Here is a 19,180-nt window from a genome sequence, read left to right as displayed (position 1 = left end):
TAGAAGTTATTAAATGCAACTAACTTCAGTTGGTTGAGTAATAGCGTGTGAGACGGAGCCTGCTGGACCTGGGCGAGAGATGTGACCCATGGGCAGAATATCCTAGTTATACAGACATTTCATAGCCTACACAAGACGTGTGTAAGGCCGCTGACCCGCCAAAGTGCATTCGACCCGTGCTGGACCCATTCATAATGAGTCAGTCGTCACTCTGTGAGTAGCATACACTTCAGTCCGTCGCACTCCCCCTCTCTCCCCCTCTGTCTCCCTGTCTTTCTGTCTTTTTTTTTTTTTTTTTAAAAGACTTAGGCCTTTATTTTGATAGGAAAGCTGAAGACATGAAAGGGGAGAGAGAGGGGGGAATGACATGCAGGAAAGGGCCGCAGGTCGGAGTCAAACCTCTATATATACCATCTGAGCTATTCGGGCGTCCTCTCTCTCTTTTAAGCAGTCTGTTATTGTTGTTGAAAACAAGTGAATGAGCTTTCTCAGAGATATATATTTTTTTAAATATGTCCTAGGCTATTTATTTCAGATAACTTTCATTTACATGTGTTGCAGCTGTATATTTTCAAACTGGGAAGGAAACCCTTTCTTTGCATTTTATTTGAATCACAATCTGTTTTAATGAAAGAGTTTGTGAAAAGTGGCTTTGACTTAAAACTGAACAGTTAGCCCACTTTGTAAAAAAATACAGAGCTATATATTGTGTATCGCCATTCAGCGTTAACGGCGACGCAAGGAAAAATTTGGGTGCACCTAAATTTTGTGCTGGTGCACCTAAATAGAAAAAGTTAGGCGCACCAGTGCAACCAAGGCAAAAAGTTAGTCTGGAGCCCTGTAACTTAAGTTAGGTTCTGTGCTGACAAAAGTATAGCTGGCACATATTTAGAATCTATATATTTGTATGGGTATCAAATTCATCAACATGAAAAAAGAAAGCATATACTATATTTTGCAGCTTATGTTGGAGGTGTGTGAGATAGCTTGTGTTTGATGAAACTAATCCAAGAGGGAATCTCCTACTGAAAGAAATATTTGTGCTAGTGAGAAAGATAGATGAGAATTGATCTCTTCCCCATATGTCCCAGGCAATTTTTGTGTAGTCTGTCCAGAGTTGATAAATCTAGAGGCAGAGCCCATGTTTCCACTTCCATTAGAGCTGTTTGGGTCAACACGGGCTCCAGTCTATTTTTAAAATGGACTCTTCTCTGCCAGCGTGCCAAAAGGAGAGTACTATCACACTCTACATTCTCACTTTCTCAGGAACTACCTGTACATGTTCATGTCTAATGAATGAATGCTGGACATTTGCGTGAGATGTTCTTATCCAGACTGATGAATGGATTGGTTAACTTAAATGATTGACAGCTCTATGGGGAGTACCAAGAAAACCAAGGAGGCTCCGGCAGACGGGAGGCCACACGCCTGCTGACAGAGAGACAGATCAAGAAACATGGCAACCATCCCTGCAGCCATGGCAGGACACGACATGGCCGGCGTGGCCATGGTCAAAATGGATGCCACAGTCGACATCAGCACGGCTATCACAGCAGACAAAGGAACAGGCATCAGCCTAACATGGAGGCAGAGGCTGATGAGCCAGATGAGCAAACAGCTGACCTCACGTCCTCTATGAAGAAGAAACGCTCCTACTCCAAATGTAGAGGTGAGCAGTCCTGATTAAAAAAAGTAAGTAAATAAATAGATTTCCTTATTATTTCTTTTTTTTTGTGAGCTTTTGAGTTTTTTGGTTTTGTCAGACTGTATAGCACGGGTGCAGCGATTCCTTGTGACTAGGTTGGGAGAGGACTGGATCTTCCTTGTTCTGCTGGGCATCACGATGGCGCTGGTCAGCTGGACAATGGACTATGCCAGCGCAAAGAGCCTGCAAGGTAAGACTACAGATCCCATAATGCATTGCGGCAGTCATTAAAGTAAAGGAAAAGCTAGTGCAAAACGATATTTGCATTTTTCTCTTCCTCTGTGAATTTACTTTTATGCCTGTCTCATTCCTTACCTTCTGTCTGCTACTTCTGTCTTCTATTCTCTCTCTTGCTTTCCTCTTTCATCTGTTTCTCCTTACTTCATCCTACACTCCTGCTATTTATACTTATCTTTATCTTTTTAATCTATCATTCTTTTGTTTTTCCTTTTTTTTCTTCCACCTCTACCATATCTTCCCTCCCTCCCTCCTTCCCTCCTTCAGCCTATAAATGGATTTATGGGGAGCTGAGGGGGAACATCCCCCTGCAGTACCTGGCCTGGGTTTCATATCCCCTGATCTTCATCCTGTTCTCCTCCCTCTTCTGTCACCTGGTCGCTCCTCAAGCTATCGGTCTGTACCCCCTTCCTCCTCGTGGCTATGTTCTCATCTGTATTTAAGGCCCTGACGCACCAAGCCGACAGTTGGCCTGGTTTGTGCAGTGTGTCCCGTCGGCCTTTTTTCGGTCGATTCAACATGTTGAATTGACGTCGGCTGTTGGCTGAACAGCCAACTCATCTGATTCATCTTGGCTGTTAGGCTTGAAAACGAGAGTGAGGAAATCAAACAAGTGACTGTGACAGGCATACAGAAGGCTCCTTTCATTTTTCATCTCATCTGATCAATCCAATACACATAAGAGCTGTCAAAACTGGTCAAAAATAACGTTTGAATGTTTCTTCTAAAAAATACACAGGTTCGAACGATTGTCTTAGATTTTGGTAATATGGCCTAAGTGGTGTCTTTTCCTGGTTTTAAAGGCTGCATTACAGTAGAATGATGTCATTTTCTGAACTTACCAGACTGTTGTAACTGTTCTATTATTTGCCTTTACCCACTTAGTCATTATATCCACATTACTGATGATTATTTATCAAAAATCTCATTGTGTAAATATTTTGTGAAAGCCCCAATAGTCAACACTACAATATCGTTGCTGTATCAATATCGAGGTATTTGGTCAAAAATATCTTGATATTTGATTTTCTCCATATCGCCCAGCCCTAATGGAGAGTTATTTCCTCTCACGCAGGCGTAGAACGTCCGTCGGCTGTAGTCTCTGCGGTGTGTTCCACTGCTAACTTTTGGCCAAGACAAAGGCGACGAGGGCCAACGAGAGGTCGCCACTAGTCCCCGGCCATCGGCTTGGTGTGTCAGGGCCTTTAGTCTCTGATAGAATGCCTGATTATTAATGCATATTAGACAATGTACTTTTGTATGCAACATCACATTCTAGAATAGTCATCCCTGCAAATCAGTGAATTCAGATGCTGTAACTTTTGATTGGACTGAAACCCAGCTGAGTCTAAGCCCTCCAGGGTGCATGATTACCTATCTCAGGTTCACAAGAATACAAAATAACGTTTTTCACATTATCTCTTACCTTTTTTTCACATGAGGTGATTACTAATAAGCCATTTCTCTGCAAATCAAGAACAAATGGTTTGGAAACGACACTATTTCATGCAGAAGAAAACCCTCAACAAACCAGGAAGGTGTAGCTTCTCTATTTAAGGTTATGGAAGTACTTTAAATTGGATTGTGCATCTGTGTGCTTTTGACATGCTTGGTACTGTCCGGTTGCACCAGCGTCAACAGGAATTTTCCATAAAATGTTTGAATTGTTCTTTAATTCAAACCTCTTTGTCCCCCCTTCTTTCTCAGGTTCTGGCATCCCAGAGCTGAAGACCATCCTGAGAGGTGTGGTACTTAAGGAGTATTTAACTCTCAAGGCCTTTGTTGCTAAAGTCATTGGTCTGACTGCTGCCCTGGGCAGCGGCATGCCTGTAGGCAAAGAGGTGGATGATCCAGATTTTTTTTACACAGATTAATTAACCAACCTCTCACTATACATTTTCACTCAATCTAACAACCAACAGCATCTTTGGTGTGGTGTTTGGTCTTACTGTATGCACTGCTATAGAACATCATTTAATTTAATTAGAACATCATTTAATTTAATTTTCCTGCTCATCTGCTCCACTCAGGGCCCGTTTGTTCACATCGCCAGTATCTGTGCTGCAGTTCTCAGCAGGTTCATGTCCTGCTTCTCGGGAGCTTATCAGGTAATCTGATGTTGAGAAACATTTTCATTTACTTGCAACTTTTAAGTGGGACTATAAAAAAAAAACGTATACTGTATGAGACATTCCTCATCTATATGTTGTCTTTCTGTCATCTCAATCCTCTTCTTCCTCTCTGGATCAGTAGAATCCATACTGTTACACGGACATCCTGACAGTAGGCTGTGCTGTCGGGGTGGGCTGCTGCTTTGGTACTCCACTTGGAGGTACACAGCCCTTTTCTGTTCTGTGTCCCACTCACACATTCAAAATTCACACTCATATGATATTTTATGTCAATAAGAAAAAATGGAGCTTGGGGGAACTTGAAATATCCACCAATTTTTCAGGAAATATCATGTTGTTAGCATGTACTAGTCTTTAGCTTTGGCTTAGTGCATTGCTGCCTGTTTAATTACTGGTTATTTCCTTTCACCAGGTGTGCTCTTCAGTATAGAGGTAACATCCACATACTTTGCTGTGAGAAACTACTGGAGAGGATACTTTGCTGCTACATTTAGTGCCTTCATATTCAGAGTGTTATCAGTGTTCAACAAAGATGCAGGTATGGATTGGAGAAAAGTATTTATCAAGATATTTTGTCATTCAAATGTTGTGATCAAGATTGTGTCACTTTCTCTTTATCAAACAGGCACTAGAGGGCGCCTTTACTTCAATAATCATCACCGAGCAACTCACATCTTTTTAGTGGCACTGATATAATGTATTTACTTTAGGCACATCATGCAATTTCCACTAGGTGGTGTCCTCCTCCACCATGTAGCTGCGGAGTATTGTAATGCCTGACTCAGCTTATGAAAATGTCTTATAAATAATTTAAGTGAGTTCTAGAGAAACCAAGAAATATCTTTTCTCATTTCACTGTGCCAACACTTTCCCATGACCTTCCAAAAGGAAGTTAATCAGTACTTAATAAATATATATATATATATATTTATTTATTTATTTTATTTTTATTTTTTTAAGATTATTTTTTTGGGCATTTTAGGCCTTTAATTCCCTAGGACAGATGAAGACATGCAAGGGGAGAGAGAAGGAGAACGACATGCAGCAAAGGGCCGCTGCGTCGAGGAGTAAACCTCTATATATGTGCTCTACCAACTGAGCTAACCCGGCCACATGTACAACATTTTTAATCTACAGACTAAATAAATATTATTTTTGAAATTCTGTAAATTTCACCTCTTCGCCTTTTCTTCTTCTTTCAGTAACCATCACAGCTCTGTTCAGGACAAACTTCCGCATGGATTTCCCTTTTGACCTTCAGGAGCTGCCGGCATTTGCCATCATTGGGTGAGCGACTAGAAAACTGAGCCAAAGACATATATGGCAGCGTGTGTGTGTCTGTGTGTCTGTCTGTCTTCTGTCTTCCTAATAGACAAGATGGAAAATGTTAATAAGCCAAACTTTATGCAAATGTAGCATTTAAAAACATGGAGAGTCCAATTAATGGTTCACCTCAATAGTTCTTCTCAGGGAAAGAGAGAGACATAGAACATGCAGGTGTGACGAATGAATAGATGACTTAACTTGGCTAATTTAAGTTTATTGCTTTGTGCAGGATCTCCTGTGGGTTCCTGGGGGCGTTCTTCGTCTATCTCAACAGACAGGTGGTGTTGTTCATGAGACGACCCAACGCTATGACCCGCTTCCTGACCAAACAGTGAGTCTCATATTTTTAAAATATTTTATATATATATATATATATATATATTAGGGCTGTCAAAATAACGCGTTAAAAAAATAACGCAGATTAATCCATTCCATATTGACGTTTGACCCGGAGCCGTTCTAGCCACCATTGGACTGTAAAATGAATGAGGGAGACGAGAATGTTCTGCCTGGATTATTAATTGGAAGATTTACTTGTAAAAATCTTCTTCCTGCCAACCCTGGCTACCGAAATCTGGTGCCACTGATATGTCTGTGCTTCTCTCTGATGCTCTGAAACAGACGATACTGGCAAAACAAACACCGCTGCATGTGACGCTAGTTAACACTATACTAGACAGCAGCTAACGTTAGCCTACCTCTAGCTAGTAGCTGGATTAAACACGGTTACAATGCTGACAGCTAACGCTAAACGGTGTAAAGTGTGACTGTGTTTATTGTAGAGGATTCAACACCGGGATGTAACAATCTGCAGCTGCCGTCGGAGAAACAACACAGACAGGGCGTTCAATGAAACCGGTAAACTACAGCCTCGTGGTGCATTTGAAGTTATTGTAAATGTCTTTTTCCCATCTGGTGGTTGTTTTTGTCGTTCAACAGCAATTTACTAGTGAAATAAGTTATTGTTATACATTATTATTAAATCATTTCATTTTGACCATATGGCCTTAGCAATAAACAAGCCGTTCTTTAATGTCACCAACTGTTGTTTAGTACCCTTTTTTTTTTCTTCTTTTCTTTTCTTTTTTTTACTTTCTTAAAAAGTATCGGTTCAGGCACCGTTAATTATGTATGCGATTAATTTCGATTAATTAATCACAGTATGTAATTAATTAAAATTAAAATTTGTAATCGATTTACAGCCCTAGTATGTATGTGTGTGTGTGTGTGTATGTGTGTGTGTGTATATATATACTAAAGGGTGGTATGGCATGGGATCTTAATACTTGAGCACTTAACATTTATTATTCTAATGAATTTTGATTAATGAATTGAATTTCGTTTGGATTTTGATCTTTAGAGATATTTACTAATTAAAATAAATAACCTTTTTTCCTGTTTTCCCTCCCAGCCGGCTGATCTTTCCAGCTGTGGTAACGCTGGTCATCGCCACCTTGACCTTCCCCCCCGGGTTTGGACAGTTCATGGCAGGAGAGGTCAGAGCTCATATATTGTTATAAACAAGGACGAATACAGGGCATGTAAATCTGTTTGTACCTGCATGCAGTGCTGACAGCTACAGAGAGCTGAGGAACAATAAGCTGCAGCAAATGCCACCCCACAAAAGCGAACAGCGGTAACTAATTTACATGTTTTAAAACACCACTACTCACAGATTATTTATGTAAGAGTACACTTGCTTTAAAACACCACAGAACAGTTGTGGTGTCCAGTATCTGTCGACAGGCCATGATGTATCATAAGCAGAAAGTAAAATCTCTTAGATCTTTTATCTCTTTGGACACATCACAGACCAGTAGACTTGATAAATACAGGCCTGCTGTGTTCCCTTTACTGACCCTACATCACAGGATTTTTGCGTATTGAAGTTGATCTCGGTGCCACAGGGAGTCACCAACATGAACATTTGCCTCGTGCACCTTTGCGGGAAAAACAGCAACAAACTTCGATCTGGCAGTGGTATTACTGTGCTAGGATGAATTCAGTTAAGGGTGTTAGAAGCTCACAAGGGCTGTCCACATCAAGAACGATCACTATAAATATATAGTTTTAAAAATCGTTCTAACTCAAGTGGATGGCGGATAGGGCTGCACGATTATGGCCAAAATGATAATCACGATTATTTTGATCAATATATTGATCACGATTATTTGTTGATTTTAACCAAAACAAATTTTATTGTCACATAGGCTAATTATAACTGCTTTCACATCCATATTGTGCTACATTCCTCCTTTGTTGAAGGATACTATGAAGGAGTATGCCATTTCAGCTGTTGTGCGACTGCTTTCCAAACATGCGAGTTTGCCGTGAAAAGATACAGGCAACGCAATTTTCTGTTCAAGTTAACGGCGCATGTTGAAATCCGGTGCCAATAGGGCACCGGTGCCCGGTATCTACCGGACCAAATAGCAACGCGGATTACGGTGCCACTTAAATGTCTGCATTGCGCTCTGATGCTCCAAAACAGACGGTAGAGGCAACAGAAACATCGCTGCATGTCACGCTAGTAAACACTAATAACACGTTACACAGCAGCTAACGTTAGCCTACCATTAGCTACAGTAGTAAACACGGCTAAAATACTGACAGCTAAACGGTGTAGTGTGAGCGTGTAGCGGGACGTACAACAGTCTGCCGCTAAAGCTATGAGCTAAAAGACTCAAACTAGCACTGGTCACTGCTGTTGTCTGAAAAACAACACAGACGGGACAAAATGTTGCGTTTACTGGTAAACTGGTAAACCTCATGACGATTTATGACCGACTGCTATCTGTTGTGGAATTTTCCTCATGTTACTCTGTCCTCTGTGACTGTCTACGTCTAAACTAAGCTGCGTGGTGCAGGGAACAACTCTGATTGGCTCATGGAGGCACGTGATCAGAGAGTGGTTTACGGAGCTTTGGAAAAAGCAGAGCGTTCTATGAACGGAATGAAGTTACTAAACCAACAGGTAGGCTACAGCATCTGCACAGGCACTACTGTGCATTACTGAGGCAAAATCACATCACTACCAGTGGTGGATGAAGTATTCAGATCTTTTACTTCAGTAAAAGTACTAATACCATACTGTCCTGCATTGAAAATGTTACTTAAGTAAAACTATGCAAGTATCATCAGGAAAATGTGCTTGAAGTATTAAAAGTGAAAGTACTGAATGTGGAAAAATTCTCACATTTTTTAAACAAACCAAACAGTTCTGTCAATCAACTAAGTGTTTAATTGGCTAAACATTTCAGGTGGACTTGTGAGGTGCAATTGTTGGGTAGTTTAATTTATTATAAAACATTGTATTGTTTAAACTAGACCTACATGTGTTTTGTCTGCATAAATCTTAATGCGTAAAGTAACTAGTAACTAAAGCTGTCAGATTAATGTAGTGGAGTAAAAAGTACAATATTTTTCTCTGAAATGTAGTGGAGTAGAAGTAGAAAGTGGCATAAAAGACTCTTATGGGCCAATTAGTTTTTTTGTTTTTGTTTACTCAAGTAAATTTAAAATAATAATAAAAAATGGTCTGGCCAATCCGGGGGCCCTGCACACGTGGGGCCCCTAGGCTGCAGCCTACGCAAGCCTGTGCATTACTCTGGTTGCAAGTGTGGTAACACTTTTCAAAACTCCACGCAGACAGAGTATATAACGGCGAGGCGAAAGCGGTCGCGGTATGGTTAACCTTAGACTTCCTCTGTGACAGGCAGGCACCACTGTGTTCACTATACCCTATTGACTGACTGACAGGCTGAGGTTGTAGGGCAAGTAAAGGCAACAGGCTAAAATAGAATAAGATACAAATACAAGAATAAAAGATATAGTGCAGTGTAAGAAACGAATAATGATTAGTTTGGGAGGGGAGAGGGAGGTGTTTTATTTTGTGTGGCGTGTAAAATGTTCTAAATAAATAACAAGGTTAACAAGCGTAAACCAAACAAAAATCTATACTTGAATATTCTGTACACCATCAATGTATAAATGTGCATAAGAGGCCTTACTGTGATGTCAGTGTCCGTGTTTCGGCACGGATGGAAGATACATGCCTTGTAGCCTACTGTGCCACAGAAGCAGTTTTAAGGTGAAAGCCAGACAGAGCCATTTACTGTATCAACAGCTCACCTACCAAGAGCAAATCATGTGTTTCACAGATGCTTAGAATAGACACTAACAGTGTGAAGCAAGTGTGTGTTATACACTGTTGTAAATGCACATGTATCCATCTGTGTGCATATGTCAGTCAGCAGCACCTGTTTGTTTGTCTGTTGTTTGTTTGTTTTCCATGCCCCCAGTGCATGCCTTTCACACTCTCATTGTAGAAATGTCTCGCACCTTTTATAACAAACTCAAAGCCATTGTTTTAAAAAAGCAGGGGAATGGAGTGATATCTACATTTAAACAATTTCACTTTTCACCCCCCCTCCCCCCAGAAAGTGTCTATATAGCTTTTGGGGAATTAAATCCTTCCAATCCAACCTGATAGCACAGTGCAGAGTGACAGAAGCAGCAGCACAGTGAGAGGAGATTAAAAGCTACAAGGGTTCTAAACAGGACGTGAACCCACCACTTCAGAAAGGCACAGGAAAGCCTATTACTACATCCAGCTTCATCGAGGCCAACAGCAGCCTTTCACAGAGCGGATCCTCAACCTTTCCATTCACACACTAAATAATACATTTCAGGGCCTCGATTCAACCCTAGCTTAAGCAGGAAGTGCAAAAGTAGAAAAATCTAAATGACGTTGGTGTTGTTTTTCCCCCCGCAACGGCGTTATGCAAATACGCGATGTGCTGCAATTTGTCCCTGTGAGAAAATTCGGAAGAGTCAATGCAAATGTGCAAAATGGTTGGAGTAAATTAGTCATTCATGACTCATCTAAACAGAATGAGTCATTGGACACAGCCACACGTACCCGTCTGATTCCAGCTTTCTGGATGACTTCCTGCCTGTTTGTCTGCCTGTTTGTCCCACTTGACTTTCTTCCTCTCTTCACGTTTTTGTCCCCCTGTTCTTTTTCAATCTTTCCTTTTTTCCTTTTGTTTCTCCTTTATCATCCTTTCCCCTCTGGTCTCTTTTCCTCCCTTGATAAACTTCATCCCCCTTCCATCCATGTTTCCTTCTTCTCTTGCTCTCCTATGGTTTCTTCTCCCCACTTTTCTTTACACTGTCCTTCCCTTTTCCCTCTTCTTCTCTTCCAATCTCTCTTTCTCCCTGTGTCTGTCACCCTTTTACTCCCTTGTTTCTTCCCTTTCTCTCCCTATCCTTTCTCTTTCCATTCTCACCCTTTTTTTTCTCCAGTTTTCTTTACACATTCCCATCTTTGTCTTCTTGACTTCCTCCCTTTTTATTTCTCTTCTAATTCCCTTTTTACCTCCACCCTTTCTCCCACTCTACCTCCTTTTTTCCTTTTTCTTTCTTTCTCCTTCTTTGCAACGTCTCTGACCATTCCTGTTTTCTCCTCCCCCTCCCTTTTGCCCTCTGTCCATCTCTCTTTGATTTATCTCTCTCTCTCTCTCTCTCCCACTCACCTTTACTCCACCTCTTGTCCACCTGACTCACATCCTAATCTTCCCTCTGTACTCCCTGCCCTTATCCCTTCTTCCCTCTGCTTTTGATTCCTCTCTGCCCCTCTCCAGCTGATGCCAAGGGAGTGTATCAACTCCCTGTTTGACAACTTTACGTGGACAAAGATTTCGGGATCACCTCCTCCGGCTGGTCTGGGCCTCTCTGCCGCCTGGCTGCACCCTGATGTCAGTGTCTTCCTCGTCCTGCTGCTGTTCTTAATTATGAAGGTCTGTGGCTGCCAGTAAACGTGTGTGTGTGTGTGTGTGTGTGTGTGTGTGTGTGTGTGTGTGTGTGTGTGACGTCAGCATTTTCGTCATCCTCCTCTTCATTGTATGTCACTCTTGTTGTGTGTCGGTAACAGGGACATGTGTGGGTGGGTAGGTGTGGGTCTTTGTCTTCTTCATCTCTTCCTGTCCAAGGTCAACAGTGCTGGCAAGCTGCCAGATGGATCATTCTTTTCACACGCACACGCACACACACGCACACACACACATACACACACACACACACACATACACACACACACACACACACACACACACACACACTGGAGAATTTAATGTCTTGCTATCTCAGTATTAGTATCGTCATCTACACAAATCTGGTCAATCTGGTGCTGGGTTGACTGTGAATACGCAGAGGGTTGATAGAACTGTCTGTAAAAAAATCTCACAGCATATACACAGGTGGACAAATGATCACTAAAACAGTATGAACAACCCCATTAAAACTTGATAACTAAATCACAATAACAAGGCAGCTATATAGACCATAAGGAATGCTTATAAGGAGCATGTATCATCTTAGATTTATATGTGAATCTTCAAAGCATCATCATCATCAGGCAAATAACAGGTTCAAAGAGAACAAGCAGCGTGATGTTGCTTGTAGCATCAGTTTAAAAAACTACCAAGGACCAGTCTAGAAGATCAGACAGTAAACTGATACGAAGAAGCTGTCTGATGTGTTTGTCATAGGTCTTACCAGTCAGTGTAATGTCCAAGGCCATTTTTTAAAGTTCGCTCCGAAGTGCAGTAACTGCTCCCACCCATAAAAATGAATGGGTGGTTTAACATCCAGACAATGTCAGAGTAGAGGACCTCATCCGAAAGGAACTTGATGACAGTCGGACCCGATCGGAATAGCAATAGCAACAGTTATAACCAAGCCAACATTTCATTCAACCCAAGTAGAGATAGAGCACCAGCACTGGCAGCAGCATGATTCACTATCAATTCAAAAATAAGTAGCAATGCGTATAATTTTTCATGGTCCTTTTCTGCCTCAAAGAATATTTTTCTTCTGTGATGATTATGACACATGAGTGTGCTTGGGTCCTCTGAGGGAAAAAAAACACATTGACAAACAGATGCAGTACTTGAATGGGTAAAGCGGACCCTACCAGACCCAATTAATTTAAATATGATTTGGTCTTGAATATTAGGAGCTGAGTTGACCTGTGAAGAGCTCCATGTTGTGTCTTTACGCAGCTCATTTCAGTAGATCTGACCATACAACCATGTCAAATATACCACTGCAGACATTTCAATATACAGTTTAACCAGACAAGAAAGATTGAGGTTGTTCCAAAACCAGTGGGTAATTCATACCTACTTAAGTTGTATTGACATACTTCTGTACTTGATGCTATAGATTTGTTTCTGACCGTAAAGCAGTTAGGTTGTCATCCAGTTTATATAATACTGCCCCACTGAAAAATAACAGTGTAACCATCAAATTAAAGCTATCAGTTTGACTTGAATTGTAATCAAGACCGAAACACAGTCTGTTTGCTGCTGCAGAAAACAGCACCAAGCTGTTGCTGCCTCCTGTTAGATGAAAATCTGCAGCTTCTCAAGAGCTCAAGTAGAGAAAAGTGATGCTGTGGGAAACTGGGGAAACAGATTACCTTTCTGAGTAAATACAAAACCAAACTTTTCAATCTACATGGAAGCCACATTACACAAAGTTCGGTTCACACCAGTATTTGCTGTCTTTCTCAAAATCTGACCAACAACAACGTAGTATTGGTCAGAGTTGTCAGGTTGTGAGTTTCTGCCAAGTTAAACCACTAAGAAGCTGGGATTGTTCTGTTCTTTCCTGGGATTCCAACTGGAGACAAACCACTCTAAGGGCCCTATTTTAACGATCGAAGCGCACGGCGTGAAGCGCCTGGCGCAGGTGCGTTTTAGATCGTGTCCAAATCCACTTCTGCTAGTTTGACGGCGGAAAAAAGGGTCCGTGCACCAGGCGCATGGTTCAAAAGGGTTGTACTTAGCTTTGCCTTCTGGCTCAGCTCTCTTTTCGTCACAACGGTGCGATAAATTGAATGTAATACCGCACCTGCTGTGCCGATTCTCCGACCAATCTCCCGCTCCATTGTCCCCTCACTCGCGAACAAGACCCCAAGGTACTTGAACTCCTTCACTTGGGGTAAGGACTCATTCCCTACCTGGAGAAGGCAGTCCATCGGTTTCCTGCTGAGAACCATGGCCTCCGATTTAGAGGTGCTGATCCTCATTCCAGCCGCTTCACACTCGGCTGCGAACCGATCCAGTGAGTGCTGAAGGTCACAGGCCGATGATGCCATTAGGACCACATCATCTGCAAAAAGCAGCGATGAGATCCCCAGCCCACCGAACTGCAACCCCTCTCCACCCCGACTACGCCTCGATATCCTGTCCATAAATACTGCAAACAGGATTGGTGACAAAGCGCAGCCCTGGCGGAGGCCAACTCTCACCTGAAACGAGTCCGACTTACTGCCGAGAACCCGGACACAGCTCTCGCTTTGGTCGTAAAGAGATTGGATGGCCCTGAGAAGGGACCCCCTCACCCCGTACTCCCGCAGCACCTCCCACAGTATCTCCCGGGGCACCCGGTCATATGCCTTCTCCAGATCCACAAAACACATGTATACTGGTTGGGCATACTCCCAGGCTCCCTCCAGGATCCTTGCGAGAGTAAAGATCTGGTCCGTTGTTCACGACCAGGACGGAATCCGCATTGTTCCTCTTCAACCTGAGATTCGACTATCGACCGAACCCTCCTTTCCAGCACCTTGGAGTAGACTTTACCGGGGAGGCTGAGAAGTGTGATACCCCTGTAATTGGCACACACCCTCTGGTCCCCCTTTTTAAAAAGGGGAACCACCACCCCGGTCTGCCACTCCTTAGGCACCGTCCCAGACTTCCACGCAATGTTGAAGAGGCGTGTCAACCAAGACAACCCCTCCACACCCAGAGCTTTAAGTATTTCTGGACGGATCTCATCAATTCCTGGGGCTTTGCCACTGTGGAGTTGTTTAACTACATCAGCAACCTCCACCAGGGAAATTGATGCCAATCCCTCCAGCTCTGCCTCTACCATAGAGGGCGTATTAGTCGGATTTAGGAGTTCCTCAAAGTGCTCCTTCCACCGCCCTATTACCTCCTCAGTTGAGGTCAACAGCGTCCCATCCTTACTGTACACAGCTTGGATGGTTCACCGCTTCCCCCTCCTGAGGTGGCGAACGGTTTTCCAGAAGCACCTTGGTGCCGACCGAAAGTCCTTCTCCATGTCTTCTCCGAACTTCTCCCACACACGCTGCTTTGCCTCTTTCACGGCAGAGGCTGCAGCCCTTCGGGCCCTTCGGTACCTTGCAACTGCCTCCGGAGTTGTCTGGGATAACATATCCCGGAAAGACTCCTCCTTCAGTCGGACGGCTTCCCTGACCACCGGTGTCCACCACGGTGTTCGTGGGTTACCGCCCCTTGAGGCACCTAGACCCTAAGACCACTTGCTATTATGATGGCGGATTTGCACCGTAATATTTGTAATCTTTTGCATGTTTGTGTGTGTGTGTGTGTGTGTAACAAGCATAGTGTGCGTGCGCTGTGCATAAGCCTAGGCGCATTTTACTAATTTGCTGTTAAAATAACAATAAAATGCTGCATTATTGACTTAAGACCAGGTTTTTGTTGGTCAATTGTGCGATCACTTCCCGCTGCCTCAAGATAGCAATACGCCAAGAAATCACCTGAACACACCTCCCTGTAAGACCAGCACGCCCATGGGCGCAAAGACGGGTGCAGGTGCATTTGCTATTTAAAGGACGCAGGTGCTGGACGGGAAATTGACAACTGCGTCGGTCTTAAACTAGCAAAGACACTTGCATCGGGTTTTGCGCTGCGCCGGGTGCAAGATAGGGCCCTGAAGCTTACATCTTCCCAGCACCAGAAACTGCTGTCAGTTAACCCTAATTTTGACCCGATGAATAGAAATATTTAAATGGTCCTCCACAAAATTTGTCCTAGATCCACTCTTCGTTATTAGATTTCCAAAATAAGTTAAAATCCATTTGCCTTTTTAGAGTTAACCTCAGTCTATTTTTTCTGCAGTGTCTAAAGTTAAAGCAGGCATAAATGCCATATAAATAATCCTATCAACAGTGTTGGAGCCATTATACAACTTTGTTTTGTTTATATACCACGTTGGTGATGCTAATTAATCTGCAGTTTTATGTTTGATACACAGGTGTGTGGCTAGGGGGAAAAGCATTCAGCTTTTCACCGTGTTGTGTTGTGTCATGTCATTCGGATTGATTTGTGTGCAAAAGAAAATTAATGGAACTAAACCAGAAACTCAATGAAAAGGACTGTATTGCTTGTGCTACGGTGAGCAGGCCCGTGACCGAAATGCAGACAGATTGTGGACATTGATTATTGGCACCCAGAACTCGTGTTGAGGCAAGTTCTTCCCCGGTCCCACCTCATTGGCCTAATGTAGGAGTTGGTAAAAGACTCTACAAACAGGATATTAAAGCCCATCACTCAGCGTCATACACTGCCTTGGTTTTGTCGTGGTGTTTCTCAGTTGAGCAGAGAGGCTCCCTGCAGTGAAAACTTAATTCAACCAAAACTGAGAGCAGCTGGCTGGTAAAACCTCCTTTCACAACACACGCATACTGTGTGTTTTTTGCTTTCTTGTCGCGTTCTGCTGCTGTCAGCCTTTCTCTGAAACCTACTCAAACACACACTCTGGATCTTTCGGCCTCTGTTTCCCTATCTCCCTTTGTCCTACACATGATCAGACTTTCTCTTTGTTTGTCTGTATTTCGATCCACCTGCAAAACAAACTGTGTAGGTGCATTGTAGTGAAGCAAACGTAGAATATTTTTTTTATATTTGTGTACTTTTGCTTTGATTAAAATCTAGGACCAGTTTGGCTAAAAAAAAAAAGGTAAAATGAACCCTTTTTCCGAGTAGGGGTGCAGGCTAAGAAACCCTAACGATCCACCCCAATAAGGTGTTCTGAGACCCGCTCTAGTCAAACAGTCAGAAGGTACTGTAATCTCAACTCCAACAGGAAGACAACTGGTGTGCACGTCATGGTGAAATAAGTAACAATCTTGCAGAAAATGGCAGAGATAATTATCAGCACCATTATGGGCCCACCACCTGTGGGAGGAACTGCTGGGGTCGAGTGCGCTGCCACATGGGTGGCAGTGAAGGTCAGGGGCCTCGACGGACCAGACCCGGGCAGCAGAGGCTGGCTCTGGGGACGTGGAATGTCACCTCTCTGTGGGGGAAGGAGCCGGAACTTGTGCAGGAGGTGGAGCGCTACCGGTTAGATCTGGTGGGGCTCACCTCTACGCACAGTCTTGGTTCTGGAACCATACTCCTGGATAGGGGTTGGACTCTTTTCTTCTCCGGAGTTGCCCAGGGTGTGAGGCGCCGGGCGGGTGTGGGGATACTCACAAGCTCCCGGCTGAGCGCCGCTACGTTGGAGTTTAACCCGGTGGACGAGAGGGTCGCCTCCCTACGCCTGCGGGTTGTGGGGGGGAATACTCTGACTGTTGTTTGTGCATATGCACCAAACAAGAGTTCGGAGTATTCGGCCTTCTTGGAGACCTTGAGTGGAGTCCTGCATGGGGCTCCAGTCGGGGACTCCATAGTTCTGCTGGGGGACTTCCAACGCGCACGTGGGTAATGATGGAGACACATGGAGAGGCGTGATTGGGAGGAACGGCCTCCCTGATCTAAACCAGAGTGGTTGTTTGTTGTTGGACTTCTGTGCTAGTCATGGATTGCCTATAACGAACACCATGTTCGAACATAGGGATGCTCATAAGTGTACTTGGTACCAGAGCACCCTAGGCCAAAGGTCAATGATCGATTTTATAATCGTTTCATCTGATCTGAGGCCGTATGTTTTGGACACTCGGGTGAAGAGAGGGGCGGAGCTGTCAACCGATCACCATCTGGTGGTGAGTTGGGTCAGGGGGTGGGGGAAGACTCTGGACAGACCTGGTAAGCCCAAACGGGTAGTGCGGGTAAATTGGGAACGTCTGGAGGAGGCCCCTGTCCGACAGACTTTCAACTCACACCTCCGGCGGAGCTTTTCGTGCATCCCTGTGGAGGCTGGGGGCATTGAACCCGAGTGGACAATGTTCAAAGTTTCCATTGCTGAAGCTGCGGTGAGGAGCTGTGGTCTTAGGGTCTTAGGTGCCTCAAGGGGCGGTAACCCACGAACACTGTGGTGGACACCGGTGGTCAGGGAAGCCGTCCGTCTGAAGAAGGAGTCTTTCCGGGATATGTTATCCCAGACGACTCCGGAGGCAGTTGCAAGGTACCGAAGGGCCCGAAGGGCTGCAGCCTCTGCCGTGAAAGAGGCAAAGCAGCGTGTGTGGGAGAAGTTCGGAGAAGACATGGAGAAGGACTTTCGGTCGGCACCAAGGTACTTCTGGAAAACTGTTTGCCACCTCAGGAGGGGGAAGCGGGGAACCATCCAAGCTGTGTACAGTAAGGATGGGACACTGTTGACCTCAACTGAGGAGGTAATAGGGCGGTGGAAGGAGCACTTTGAGGAACTCCTAAATCCGACTAATATCTATGGAGCTGGAGGATGAGGGGGGATTGGCATCAATTTCCCTGGTGGAGGTTGCTGAGGTAGTTAAACAACTCCACAGTGGCAAAGCCCCAGGAATTGATGAGATCCGTCCAGAAATACTTAAAGCTCTGGGTGTGGAGGGGTTGTCTTGGTTGACACGCCTCTTCAACATTGCGTGGAAGTCTGGGACGGTGCCTAAGGAGTGGCAGACCGGGGTGGTGGTTCCCCTTTTTAAAAAGGGGGACCAGAGGGTGTGTGCCAATTACAGGGGTATCACACTTCTCAGCCTCCCCGGTAAAGTCTACTCCAAGGTGCTGGAAAGGAGGGTTCGGTCGATAGTCGAATCTCAGGTTGAAGAGGAACAATGCGGATTCCGTCCTGGTCGTGGAACAACCAGTTCCATTAATTAGTAAATCGGAGGCCATGGTTCTCAGCAGGAAACCGATGGACTGCCTTCTCCAGGTAGGGAATGAGTCCTTACCCCAAGTGAAGGAGTTCAAGTACCTTGGGGTCTTGTTCGCGAGTGAGGGGACAATGGAGCGGGAGATTGGTCGGAGAATCGGCACAGCAGGTGCGGTATTACATTCAATTTATCGCACCGCTAGATGAAAAGAGAGCTGAGCCAGAAGGCAAAGCTCTCAATCTACCGGTCAGTTTTTGTTCCTACCCTCACCTATGGTCATGAAGGCTGGGTCATGACCGAAAGAACAAGATCCAGGGTACAAGCGGCCGAAATGGGTTTCCTCAGGAGGGTAGCTGGCGTCTCCCTTAGAGAGAGGGTGAGAAGCTCAGTTATCCGTGAGGAGCTCGGAGTAGAGCCGCTGCTCCTTTGCGTCGAAAGGAGCCAGTTGAGGTGGTTCGGGCATCTGATAAGGATACCCCCTGGGCGCCTCCCTAGGGAGGTGTTCCAGGCACGTCCAGCTGGGAGGAGGCCTCGGGGGAGACCCAGGACTAGGTGGAGGGATTATATCTCTGGCCTGGGAACGCCTCGGGATCCCCCAGTCGGAGCTGGTTAATGTGGCCCGGGAAAGGGAAGTTTGGGGTCCCCTGCTGGAGCTGCTACCCCCGCGACCCGACCCCGTATAAGCGGATGAAGATGGATGGATGGATGGATAATTATCAGCAGAGAATAAGATTAGCAATATTTTAATTTTAGGGAGGATAATGTCAGAGTGGCGCTCAATTTGACATGCTGCTCATTTAAGTTGTTTTGAGTGGCTCCACCTGCCTGTACATCGCTTTCCATTTTACCTGCATATGGCAAATGAACCCTCGACTTTGTTTCTCAGCAGCAGTGGTAAACATCTTCACTGTACCACAATTAAAAATTAGATGT

General features: G+C 44.4%; 1 protein-coding gene across 1 annotated transcript in view; it reads left to right on the top strand.

The window, feature by feature from the left end:
- Positions 1 to 1,509: 1,509 nt before the first annotated feature.
- Positions 1,510 to 19,180, top strand: part of LOC144529365 (chloride channel protein 1-like) — a 46,060-nt gene continuing 28,389 nt past the window's right edge. The window contains exons 1-11 of the mRNA XM_078268417.1: positions 1,510 to 1,669; positions 1,764 to 1,895; positions 2,210 to 2,338; positions 3,650 to 3,783; positions 3,973 to 4,050; positions 4,196 to 4,274; positions 4,487 to 4,612; positions 5,277 to 5,361; positions 5,630 to 5,731; positions 6,812 to 6,896; positions 11,046 to 11,201. Of these exons, the coding sequence (XP_078124543.1) occupies positions 1,582 to 1,669; positions 1,764 to 1,895; positions 2,210 to 2,338; positions 3,650 to 3,783; positions 3,973 to 4,050; positions 4,196 to 4,274; positions 4,487 to 4,612; positions 5,277 to 5,361; positions 5,630 to 5,731; positions 6,812 to 6,896; positions 11,046 to 11,201 (1,194 nt within the window). The 5' untranslated portion in view covers positions 1,510 to 1,581. The remainder of the gene's footprint in view (positions 1,670 to 1,763; positions 1,896 to 2,209; positions 2,339 to 3,649; positions 3,784 to 3,972; positions 4,051 to 4,195; positions 4,275 to 4,486; positions 4,613 to 5,276; positions 5,362 to 5,629; positions 5,732 to 6,811; positions 6,897 to 11,045; positions 11,202 to 19,180) is intronic.

Source organism: Sander vitreus, chromosome 14, assembly GCF_031162955.1.
Source record: "Sander vitreus isolate 19-12246 chromosome 14, sanVit1, whole genome shotgun sequence".
Lineage (NCBI taxonomy): Eukaryota > Metazoa > Chordata > Actinopteri > Perciformes > Percidae > Sander > Sander vitreus.
This window is presented reverse-complemented; position numbering and strand designations above follow the sequence as displayed.